The sequence below is a fragment of the Phyllobates terribilis genome, unplaced genomic scaffold (genome assembly GCF_046119375.1).
Source record: "Phyllobates terribilis strain yellow unplaced genomic scaffold, ASM4611937v1 Scaffold_3__8_contigs__length_932513732, whole genome shotgun sequence".
Classification (NCBI taxonomy): domain Eukaryota; kingdom Metazoa; phylum Chordata; class Amphibia; order Anura; family Dendrobatidae; genus Phyllobates; species Phyllobates terribilis.
This window is the reverse complement of record NW_027362763.1, coordinates 50,776,049-50,789,607: the sequence shown is the minus strand read 5'-3', so window position 1 is coordinate 50,789,607 and position 13,559 is coordinate 50,776,049. Positions and strand designations below refer to the sequence as shown.

At 42.9% G+C, this 13,559-nt stretch overlaps 1 protein-coding gene across 1 annotated transcript in view; it reads left to right on the top strand.

Annotated features, from left to right (window-relative positions):
- Positions 1-13,559, top strand: part of FBXO16 (F-box protein 16) — a 44,198-nt gene that overhangs the window by 15,052 nt on the left and 15,587 nt on the right. The window contains exon 3 of the mRNA XM_073673872.1: positions 1,627-1,662. Coding sequence (XP_073529973.1) covers positions 1,627-1,662 — 36 coding nt within the window. The remainder of the gene's footprint in view (positions 1-1,626; positions 1,663-13,559) is intronic.

The following is a 13,559-nucleotide window of genomic DNA, read 5'->3' as shown; positions in this document are numbered from 1 at the left end:
ATACAGATCTTCTCCAGATCTTTCAGGTTTTGGGGCTGTCTCTGGGCAAAATTGAGTTTCAGCTCCTTCAAAAGATTTTCTATTGGGTTCAGGTCTGGAGACTGGCTAGGCCACTCCAGGACCTTGAAATGCTTCTTACGGAGCCACTCCTTAGTTGTCCTGGCTGTGTGTTTTGGGTCATTGTCATGCTGGAAGACCCAGCCATGACCCATCCTCAATGCTCTTACTGAGGGAAGGAGGTTGTTGAGCAAAATCTCGCGATACATGACCCCATCCATCCTCCCTTCAATACGATGCAATTGTCTTGTCCCCTTTGCTGAAAAGCACCCCCAAAATATGATGTTTCCCCCACCATGCTTCATGGTTGGGACGGTGTTCTTGAGGTTGTACTTATCCTTCTTCCTCCAAACACGGCAAGTGGACTTAATACCAAAAAGTTATATTTTGGTCTCATCTGACCACATGTCCTTCTCCCATGCCTCCTCTGGATCATAAAGATGGTCATTGGCGAAATTCAAACTGGCCTGGACATGTGCTGGCGTGAGCAGGGGGACCTTGCATGCTAAGCAGGATTTTAATCCATGACGGCGTAGTCTGTTACTAAAGGTAATGTTTGAGACTGTGGTTCCAGCTCTCTTCAGGTCATTGACCAGGTCCTCCCATGTAGTTCTGGGCTGATTCCTGACCTTTCTCAGAATCATACTTACCCCACGAGGCGAGATTCTGCATGGAGACCCAGACCGAGGAAGATTGACAGTCATCTTGTGTTTCTTCAATTCTCTAATAATTGTGCCAACAGTTGTTGCCTTCTCACCAAGCTGCTTGCCTATTGTCCTGTAGCCCATCCCAGCCTTGTGCAGGTCTACAATTTTGTCCCTGGTGTCCTTAGACAGCTCTTTTGTCTTGGCCATGGTGGAGAGATTGGAGTGTGATTGAGTGTGTGGACAGATGTCTTTCATACAGGTAACGAGTTCAAACAGATGCAATTAATACAGGTAATAAGTGCAGAGTAGGAGGCTTCTTAAAGGAAAACTAACAGGTCTGTGAGAGCCAGAATTCTGTGATCAAATAGTTGTTTCATGCAATAAAATGCAAATTAATTATGTAAAAATCATAAAGTGTGATTTTCTGGATTTTATTTATTTTATGGGTTTTTATCTCTCACAGGTGAAGTGTACCTACGGCGATGAAGAAGGAAAAATAAAGTTATGGCTCTTGGGAAAAGGGGGTAAAATAAGTGCAAAAATGAAAATTGTTGCCATGGGGAAAGGGTTAAGATCCAGCGCTTGCTGTCAGTGAATGAGAAGGTTCTTCTTTGCTTTCAGTGGCTGAAGCCCTGGTCCTGATCACAGGGGAGAGCCTGGTCCATAGGGGATATCGGCCCCCTGAATGTCTCCACTCTTTGCAAAGCAGAGATCTTGAAAATGGTGAAGAAGCCGAATAGAAAACTTCAGATTATAATATACATCAATAATGAGAGCAGAAGATGAACGACTCGGCTTTATTTAGCAATGCAGAGGCGGTGCTGTCGCCTTGGGGCAGCGGCTTGTTTCCCAGTGTGCTACATTGTATCCTGTGTGCGCTGTTACATCTGATTTACTGCTGTCATCCTTTATATTTACATAGGTGTTCGAAGAAAGAAGAGCTTTACTGGGAAAGTGGGTACGAGGCGGTCCTCCGTCCACCATTCACGTGATGTATAAGTCACCGCTCTGCTCCTGTCTCCCGTGATCAATATCATTATATTGTGTCCATAGAAATTCTGTGACATCGGCATCTTTATGTTATTCTACTGCTGTAATGTCATCATAGTAACAGAAATGCTCATTATAGCTCCATAGATGGAGATTCAGCTCCCATCCGGCTGCAGTTCTCATGGAAAATCTACATACATAGTACAGTCACTGTGTACATACATTACATTACTGATCCTGTATTATACTCCAGAGCTGCACTCACTATTCTGCTGGTGCAGTCACTGTGTACATACATTACATTACTGATCCTGTACTGATCCTGAGTCACATCCTGTATTATACCCCAGAGCAAAACTCACTATTCTGCTGGTGCAGTCACTGTGTACATACATTACTGATCCTGAGCTACATCCTGTATTATAATCCTGAGCTGCACTCACTATTCTGCTGGTGCTGTCACTGTGTACATACATTACATTACTGATCTTGTACTGATCCTGACTTACATCCTCTATTATCCTCCAGAGCTGCACTCACTATTCTGCTGGTGCAGTCACTGTGCACATACATTACATTACTGATCCTCTACTGATCCACAGTCACATCCTGTATTATACTCCAGAGCTGCACTCACTATTCTGCTGGTGCAGTCACTGTGTACATATATTACATTACTGATCCTGTACTGATCCTGATTTACATCCTGTATTATAACCCAGAGCTGCACTCACTATTCTGCTCGTGCACTCACTGTGTACATACATTACATTACTGATCCTGTACTGATCCTGAGTTACATCCTGTATTATACTCCAGAGCTGCACTCACTATTCTGCTGGTGCAATCACTGTGTACATACATTACATTACTGATCCTGTACTGATCCTGAGTTACATCCTGTATTATACTCCAGAGCTGCGCTCACTATTCTGCTGGTGCAGTCACTGTGTACATACATTATATTACTGATCCTATACTGATCCTGAGTTACATCCTGTATTATACTCCAGAGCTGCACTCACTATTCTGCTGGTACAGTCACTGTGTACATACATTACATTACTGACCCTGTACTGATCCTGAGTTACATCCTGTATTATACTCCAGAGCTGCACTCACTATTCTGCTGGTGCACTCACTGTGTACATACATTACATTACTGATCCTGAGTTACATCCTGTATTATACTCCAGAGCTGCACTCACTATTCTGCTGGTGCAGTCACTGTGTACATACATTACATTACTGATCCTGAGTTACATTCTGTATTATACTCCAGAGCTGCACTCACTATTCTGCTGGTGCAGTCACTGTGTACATACATTACATTACTGATCCTGAGTTACATCCTGTATTATACTCCAGAGCTGCACTCACTATTCTGCTGGTGCAGTCACTGTGTACATACATTACAGTACTGATCCTGAGTTACCTCCTGTATTATACTCCAGAGCTGCACTCACTATTCTGCTGGTGCAGTCACTGTGTACATACATTACATTACTGATCCAGAGTTACGTCCTGTATTATACTCCAGAGCTGCACTCACTATTCTGCTGGTGCAGTCACTGTGTACATACATTACATTACTGATCCTGAGTTACATCCTGTATTATACTCCAGAGCTGCACTCACTATTCCTCTGGTGCAGTCACTGTGTACATACATTACATTACTGATCCTGAGTTACATCCTGTATTATACTCCAGAGCTGCACTCACTATTCTGCTGGTGCAGTCACTGTGTACATACATTACATTACTGATCCTGAGTTACCTCCTGTATTATACTCCAGAGCTGCACTCACTATTCTGCTGGTACAGTCACTGTGTACATACATTACATTACTGATCCTGAGTTACATCCTGTATTATACTCCAGAGCTGCACTCAGTATTCTGCTGGTACAGTCACTGTGTACATACATTACATTACTGATCCTGAGTTACATCCTGTATTATACTCCAGAGCTGCACTCACTATTCTGCTGGTGCAGTCACTGTGTACATACATTACATTACTGATCCTGAGTTACATCCTGTATTATACTCCAGAGCTGCACTCACTATTCTGCTGGTGCAGTCACTGTGTACATACATTACATTACTGATCCTGTACTGATCCTGAGTTACATCCTGTATTATACTCCAGAGCTGCACTCACTATTCTGCTGGTGCAGTCACTGTGTACATACATTACATTACTGATCCTGTACTGATCCTGAGTTACCTTCTGTATTATACTCCAGAGCTGCACTCACTATTCTGCTGGTGCAGTCACTGTGTACATACATTACATTACTGATCCTGTACTGATCCTGAGTTACATCCTGTATTATACTCCAGAGCTGCACTCACTATTCTGCTGGTGCAGTCACTGTGTACATACATTACATTACTGACCCTGTACTGATCCTGAGTTACATCCTGTATTATACTCCAGAGCTGCACTCACTATTCTGCTGGTGCGGTCACTGTGTACATACATTACATTACTGATTCCGAGTTACATCCTGTATTATACTCCAGAGCTGCACTCACTATTCTGCTGGTACAGTCACTGTGTACATACATTACATTACTGACCCTGTACTGATCCTGAGTTACATCCTCTATTATACTCCAGAGCTGCACTCACTATTCTGCTGGTACAGTCACTGTGTACATACATTACATTACTGACCCTGTACTGATGCTGAGTTACATCCTGTATTATACTCCAGAGCTGCACTCACTATTCCTCTGGTGCAGTCACTGTGTACATACATTACATTACTGATCCTGAGTTACATCCTGTATTATACTCCAGAGCTGCACTCACTATTCTGCTGGTGCAGTCACTGTGTACATACATTACATTACTGATCCTGAGTTACCTCCTGTATTATACTCCAGAGCTGCACTCACTATTCTGCTGGTACAGTCACTGTGTACATACATTACATTACTGATCCTGAGTTACATCCTGTATTATACTCCAGAGCTGCACTCAGTATTCTGCTGGTACAGTCACTGTGTACATACATTACATTACTGATCCTGAGTTACATCCTGTATTATACTCCAGAGCTGCACTCACTATTCTGCTGGTGCAGTCACTGTGTACATACATTACATTACTGATCCTGAGTTACATCCTGTATTATACTCCAGAGCTGCACTCACTATTCTGCTGGTGCAGTCACTGTGTACATACATTACATTACTGATCCTGTACTGATCCTGAGTTACATCCTGTATTATACTCCAGAGCTGCACTCACTATTCTGCTGGTGCAGTCACTGTGTACATACATTACATTACTGATCCTGTACTGATCCTGAGTTACCTTCTGTATTATACTCCAGAGCTGCACTCACTATTCTGCTGGTGCAGTCACTGTGTACATACATTACATTACTGATCCTGTACTGATCCTGAGTTACATCCTGTATTATACTCCAGAGCTGCACTCACTATTCTGCTGGTGCAGTCACTGTGTACATACATTACATTACTGACCCTGTACTGATCCTGAGTTACATCCTGTATTATACTCCAGAGCTGCACTCACTATTCTGCTGGTGCGGTCACTGTGTACATACATTACATTACTGATTCCGAGTTACATCCTGTATTATACTCCAGAGCTGCACTCACTATTCTGCTGGTACAGTCACTGTGTACATACATTACATTACTGACCCTGTACTGATCCTGAGTTACATCCTCTATTATACTCCAGAGCTGCACTCACTATTCTGCTGGTACAGTCACTGTGTACATACATTACATTACTGACCCTGTACTGATGCTGAGTTACATCCTGTATTATACTCCAGAGCTGCACTCACTATTCTGCTGGTGCGGTCACTGTGTACATACATTACATTACTGATTCCGAGTTACATCCTGTATTATACTCCAGAGCTGCACTCACTATTCTGCTGGTACAGTCACTGTGTACATACATTACATTACTGACCCTGTACTGATCCTGAGTTACATCCTCTATTATACTCCAGAGCTGCACTCACTATTCTGCTGGTACAGTCACTGTGTACATACATTACATTACTGACCCTGTACTGATCCTGAGTTACATCCTGTATTATACCCCAGAGCTGCACTCACTATTCTGCTGGTACAGTCACTGTGTACATACATTACATTACTGATCCTGAGTTACATCCTGTATTATACTCCAGAGCTGCACTCACTATTCTGCTGGTGCAGTCACTGTGTACATACATTACATTACTGATCCTGAGTTACATCCTGTATTATACTCCAGAGCTGCACTCACTATTCTGCTGGTGCAGTCACTGTGTATATACATTACTGATCCTGAGTTACATCCTGTATTATACTCCAGAGCTGCACTCACTATTCTGCTGGTGCAGTCGCTGTGTACATACATTACATTACTGATCCTGAGTTACATCCTGTATTATCCAGAGCTGCACTCACTATTCTGCTGGTGCAGTCACTTTGTACATACATTACTGATCCTGAGTTACATTCTGTATTATACTCCAGAGCAGCACTCACTATTCTGCTGGTGCAGTCTCTGTGTACATACATTACATTACTTATTCTGTACTGATCCTGAGTTACATCCTGTATTATACTCCAGAGCTGCACTCACTATTCTGCTGGTGCAGTCACTGTGTACATACATTACATTACTGATCCTGAGTTACATCCTGTATTATACTCCAGAGCTGCACTCACTATTCTGCTGGTGGAGTCACTGTGTACATACATTACATTACTGATCCTGAGTTACATCCTGTATTATACTCCAGAGCTGCTCTCGCTATTCTGCTGGTGCAGTCACTGTGTACATACATTATGTTACTGATCCTGAGTTATATCCTGTGTTATACTCCAGAGCTGCACTCACTATTCTGCTGGTGCAGTCACTGTGTACATACATTACATTACTGATCCTGAGTTATATCCTGTATTATACTCCAGAGCTGCACTCACTATTCTGCTGGTGCAGTCACTGTGTACATAAATTACATTACTGGTCCTGAGTTACATCCTGTATTATACTCCAGAGCTGCACTCACTATTCTGCTGGTGCAGTCACTGTGTACATAAATTACATTACTGGTCCTGAGTTACATCCTGTATTATACTCCAGAGCTGCACTCACTATTCTGCTGGTGCAGTCACTGTGTACATATATTACATTACTGACCCTGAGTTAAATCCTGTATTATACTCTAGAGCTGCACTCACTATTCTGCTGGTGCAGTCACTGTGTACATACATTACATTACTGATCCTGAGTTACATCCTGTATTATACTCCAGAGCTGCACTCACTATTCTGCTGGTGCAGTCACTGTGTACATACATTACATTACTGATCCTGAGTTACATCCTGTATTATACTCCAGAGCTGCACTCACTATTCTGCCGGTGCAATCACTGTGTACATACATTACTGATCCTGTACTGATTCTGAATTACATCCTGTATTATACTCCAGAGCTGCACTCACTATTCTGCTGGTGCAGTCACTGTTTTCATACATTACATTACTGATCCTGAGTTACATCCTGTATTATACTCCAGAGCTGCACTCACTATTCTGCTGGTGCAGTCACTGTTTTCATACATTACATTACTGATCCTGAGTTACATCCTGTATTATACTCCAGAGCTGCACTCACTATTCTGCTGGTGCAGTCACTGTGTACATACATTACATTACTGATCCTGAGTTACATCCTGTATTATACCCCAGAGCTGCACTCACTATTCTGCTGGTGCAGTCACTGTGTACATACATTACATTACTGATCCTGAGTTACACCCTGTATTATACTCCAGAGCTGCACTCACTATTCTGCTGGTGCAGTCACTGTTTTCATACATTACATTACTGATCCTGAGTTACATCCTGTATTATACTCCAGAGCTGCACTCACTATTCTGCTGGTGCAGTCACTGTGTACATACATTACATTACTGATCCTGAGTTACACCCTGTATTATACTCCAGAGCTGCACTCACTATTCTGCTGGTGCAGTCACTGTTTTCATACATTACATTACTGATCCTGAGTTACATCCTGTATTATACCCCAGAGCAGCACTCACTATTCTGCTGGTGCAGTCACTGTGTACATACATTACATTACTGATCCTGAGTTACATCCAGTATTATACTCCAGAGCTGCACTCACTATTCTGCTGGTGCAGTCACTGTGTACATACATTACATTACTGATCCTGAGTTACATCCTGTATTATACTCCAGAGCTGCACTCACTATTCTGCTGGTGCAGTCACTGTGTACATACATTACATTACTGATCCTGAGTTACATCCTGTATTATACCCCAGAGCTGCACTCACTATTCTGCTGGTGCAGTCACTGTGTACATACATTACATTACTGATCCTGAGTTACACCCTGTATTATACTCCAGAGCTGCACTCACTATTCTGCTGGTGCAGTCACTGTTTTCATACATTACATTACTGATCCTGAGTTACATCCTGTATTATACTCCAGAGCTGCACTCACTATTCTGCTGGTGCAGTCACTGTGTACATACATTACATTACTGATCCTGAGTTACACCCTGTATTATACTCCAGAGCTGCACTCACTATTCTGCTGGTGCAGTCACTGTTTTCATACATTACATTACTGATCCTGAGTTACATCCTGTATTATACCCCAGAGCAGCACTCACTATTCTGCTGGTGCAGTCACTGTGTACATACATTACATTACTGATCCTGAGTTACATCCAGTATTATACTCCAGAGCTGCACTCACTATTCTGCTGGTGGAGTCACTGTGTACATACATTACATTACTGATCCTGAGTTACATCCAGTATTATACTCCAGAGCTGCACTCACTATTCTGCTGGTGCAGTCGCTGTGTACATACATTACATTACTGATCCTGAGTTACATCCAGTATTATACTCCAGAGCTGCACTCACTATTCTGCTGGTGCAGTCACTGTGTACATACATTACATTACTGATCCTGAGTTACATCCTGTATTATACTCCAGAGCTGCACTCACTACCTCGTTCCAGTCCAGGTACGTCCGTTGCTGCCTATCAGCTAGAAGAGGCCAGGATCCACACATTGACCTTTAGAGTATAGATTATACTGTGGTGTGCCCGTTCCTGTTAATCCTCCTGGTTTCTCCCACCCACACCGCCTCTCTTCTTCTCTGTCTCTCCTTACTCACTGCTACTCCTTAGCTGACTACAAACATGGCCGACACCAACTCCCAGTGCTCCCTCACTCACTAAGGGCGGCCCCCAAACTAGTTAACCCTGTGTCCCACTGTCATAAGGGTAATGCAGAATCAACCAGTACCTCTGCTGCCATCTAATGGTCGTACCTGAAAATAACACATTTTCAGATGACTACAGTGCAATAGGGGAGTGGAGTAGACCTTCTCCACACACCCCTCACACATGGACAGGTACTTAAAGGAGATGTCCACCGGCAGCTGCCTTCAGATATCATCGTCAGGGCCTGTAAGTTACAATCATTGCACGATGACAAGTTCTGCAGCTTTCTGATACGTTTTCCATATGTTTTCCTAACCAAGTTCAGTAGAAGTTAAGTGATGGGATGTCCGCTATGGAGGCCGAATACTTTTCGTAGTTGAGGGCTTGTCACAATGTGTCAGTACAGGTAATCCGCTGTGAACTTACAGGACTGAGGTCTGTGACACACCAACATTAGTGACTTTTTGACGCCAGTTTTATGGTGTAAATTTCCCAATGAATCCACCCTATAAAAGTTTTGGGTATGTTGGAGTTCAGAAGAGCCGATCCTTCTCGCCCCGATAATCACGTCTCAGGTGTCCTCCTCCCCCATATACATTAGATTGATTAACGGCCCCAGTGAAATCTGCAGATTTTGCCAACATTAATCATAGTAACATTGTAGCATAGTTTTTAAGGTCGAAGGAAGACTAAGTCCATCTAGTTCAGCCCATAGCCTAACATGTTGATCCAGAGGAAGGCAAAAAAAAACATGTGGCAAACACTAAGCTCCACATTGGGGAAAAAAATTCCTTCCCAACTCCATACGACAATCAGACTAGTTCCCTGGATCAACGCCCTATCAAGGAATCTAGTATTTATAACCTGTAATATTATACTTTTCAGGAAAGGCATCCAGGCCCTTCTTAAATGTTAGTAGTGAATCCCTCATTACACCATCATGCGGCAGAGAGTTCCATAGTCTCACTGCTCTTACAGTAAAGAATCCCCGTCTGTGATTATGATTAAACCTTCTTTCCTCCAGACGTAGAAGATGCCCCCTTGTCCCCGTCTCAGGCCTCAGAGTAAAAAGATCAGTAGAAAGGTCTTTGTACTGTCCCCTCATATACTTGTACATAGTAATAAGATCACCCCTAAGCCTTCTTTTTTCCACAGTAAATAACCCCAAGTGTAATAACCTGTCTTGGTATTGCAGACCCCCCAGTCCTCTAATAACCTGTCTTGGTATTGCAGACCCCCCAGTCCTCTAATAACCTTGGTCGCTCTTCTCTGCACCCGCTCTAGTTCAGCTATGTCTTTCTTATACACCGGAGACCAGAACTGTACACAGTATTCTAAGTGTGGTCGCACTAGTGACTTGTATAGAGGTAAAATGATGTTCTCCTCATGAGCATCTATGCCTCTTTTAATGCATCCCATTATTTTATTTGCCTTTGCAGCAGCTGCCTGACACTGGCCACCAAACGTGAGCTTGTCGTCCACCAATACACCCAGGTCTTTTTCAGTGACAGCTTTGCCCAGTGTTTTACAATTAAGCATATAATTATACATTTTATTTCCTCTGCCCAAGTGCATTACCTTACATTTATCCCCATTAAAGCTCATTTGCCATTTATCAACCCAAGTTTCTAGTTTACATAGATCCTCCTGTAATATAAAATTGTCCTCCTCTGTATTGATTACCCTGCAGAGTTTATTGTCATCTGCAAATATTGAAATACTACTCTGTATGCCCCCTCCAAGGTCATTAATAAATATGTTAAAAAGAAGGGGCCCAATACTGACCCCTGTGGTTCCCCACTGTTAATTGAGACCCAGTCTGAGTGTGTTCCATTAATAACCACCCTTTGTTTCCTATCACTGAGCCAATTCTTAACCCACATACATATATTTTCCCCTATCCCCATTGTTTTCATTTTATGTATCAACCTTTTGTGTGGAACCGTATCAAAAGCTTTTGAAAAGTCCATATACACAACATTCACTGCACTTCCTTGGTCCAGTCCAGAACTTGCCTCCTCATAAAGCTGATCAGATTAGTTTGACAGGAACGGTCCCTCGTAAACCCATGCTGATATTGGGTCATGAGGTTATTCTTCTTCAGATACTCTAATATAGCATCTCTTAGGAAACCCTCCAGGATTTTACCCACAGTAGAGGTTAAGCTTACCGGCCTATAATTTCCAAGTTCAGTTTTTGTCCCCTTTTTGAATATTGGCACCACACTTGCTATACGCCAGTCCTGTGGTACAGACCCAGTTATTATGGAATCTTTACGGATTAAAAATAATGGTCTATCTATGATGTTACTTAATTCCTGCAGTACTCGCGGGTGTATCCCATTCAGGCCCGGGGATTTGTCAACTTTAGTGATTTTTAGACGCCGCCGTACTTCCTGCTGGGTTAAGCAAGTGACATTTAATGGAGAATTTTTGTTATCCCTGATCATGTTTTCTGTCATGCGATTTTCTTGTGTAAATACGGTTGAAAAAAAATCATTTAGCATATTGGCTTTTTCCTCATCCACCATTTCACCCAGACTATTTTAAGGGGGTCAACACTATCATTTTTAAATTTTTTACTATTTATGTAGTTAAAGAATATTTTGGGGTTATTTTTACTTTTTCTGGCAATGAGTCTCTCTGTTTCAATCTTTGCTGCCTTGATTTGTTTTTTGCATAATTTATTTAATTTTCTAGATTTATTTAATGCCTCATCACTACCTACTTGCTTTAGTTCTCTAAATGCTTTCTTTTTGTCACTTATTGCGCCCCTTACAGCTCTATTTAGCCATAGTGGTTTCCTCCTATTTCTAGCATGTTTATTCCCATAGGGTATATATTGTGCACAGGTCCTATTCAGGACGCTAATAAATGTCTCCCATTTGCTTTGTGTAGCTTTATGTCTCAGGATATCGTCCCAGTTTATTGCACTAAGATCATCTCTTAACCGTTGGAAATTTGCCTTCCTGAAGTTTAGTGTCCTTGTAACCCCTCTACTACACATCTTATTAAAGGTTACATGAAAACGTATTATATTGTGATCACTATTACCCAAGTGACCCCCAACTCGTATATTTGATATGCGGTCTGGCCTATTGGTTAATATTAGGTCTAGCAGTGCCCCCCTTCTTGTTGGGTCCTGAACCAGTTGTGAAAGGTAATTGTCTCTCATAGTTGTCAAAAACCTATTACCTTTGCTTGAACTTCATGTTTCTGTCCCCCAATGTATTTCAGGGTAGTTGAAGTCTCCCATAATAATGACTTCTCCTTGAGTCGCTGCTTCATCTATTTGCTTTACGAGGATATTCTCCGCTGCTTCCATAATTTTTGGAGACTTATAACAAACTCCTATCAGTAATTTATTATTTTTTCCCCCTCCCCTTATCTCCACCCACAGGGACTCTACATTTTCATTAGATTCACATATATCCTCCCGCAAGATGGGTTTTAAGGATGATTTTATATATAAACACCCCCCCCCTCGATTGTTTGTACTGTCATTTCTGAACAGACTATAGCCCTGTAAATTAACTACCCAGTCATGGCTCTCGTCCAGCCACGTCTCAGGTATCCCTACCATGTCATAATTATTTTCCAACAAAATTAATTCTAATTCCTCCATTTTGTTGGTGAGGCTTCTGGCATTAGTGTACATGCATTTTATGTATCTCTCTGTACCTCTATTCCTTCTTACTTTATTGACTGTTCTAACCCCACCCCCAATTTCTTTATTTGTGCCCAGGGCACTATCTGCACTATCTTCCCTACCTATAAAATGAATACCCTCCCCCCCAATCCCTAGTTTAAACACTCCTCCAACCTTCTAGCCATTTTCTCCCCCAGCACAGCTGCACCCTCCCCATTGAGGTGCAGCCCGTCCCTAGCGTAGAGTCTGTAGCCAACTGAGAAGTCGGCCCAGTTCTCCAGGAACCCAAATCCTTCCTTCCTACACCAGTTCCTGAGCCACTTATTTATCTCCCTAATCTCCCATTGCCTCTCTGGCGTGACACGTGGTACAGGCAGTATTTCAGAGAATACCACCTTGGAGGTCCTTGCTTTAAGCTTGCAGCCTATTTCCCTGAAATCATCTTTAAGGACCTTCCACCTACCTCTAACTTTGTCATTTGTGCCAATGTGCACCATGACCGCTGGGTCCTCACCAGCCCCTCCCAGTAATCTGTCAACCCGATCAGCGATGTGCCGGACTCGAGCGCCAGGTAGGCAGCACACTGTTCGACGATCCCTGTCTTTGTGACAGATTGCCCTATCTGTTCCCCTAATAATTGAGTCCCCCACTACCAGCACCTGCCTAGCCTGCCCTACTCTCCTATTTCCCTCTTTACTGGAGCTGACACTCCTCCGGCTTTCAGGGGACATGCCTTGCTGCAGCATTGCTACCCCTGTACCGTCACTCACCTCATCTGCCAACTTTGCAAACTTATTGGGGTGTGCCAGATCAGGACTAGCCTCCCTGGCACTCTTCCCTCTACCCCCCCTTCTAACTGTCACCCAACTAGCGGCCTCACTGTCCTGCAGCTCCCGACTACCACTCTCCCCCACATCTACCCCAGTGAGCTGCTGCTCAGTGAGCAGCAGACTCC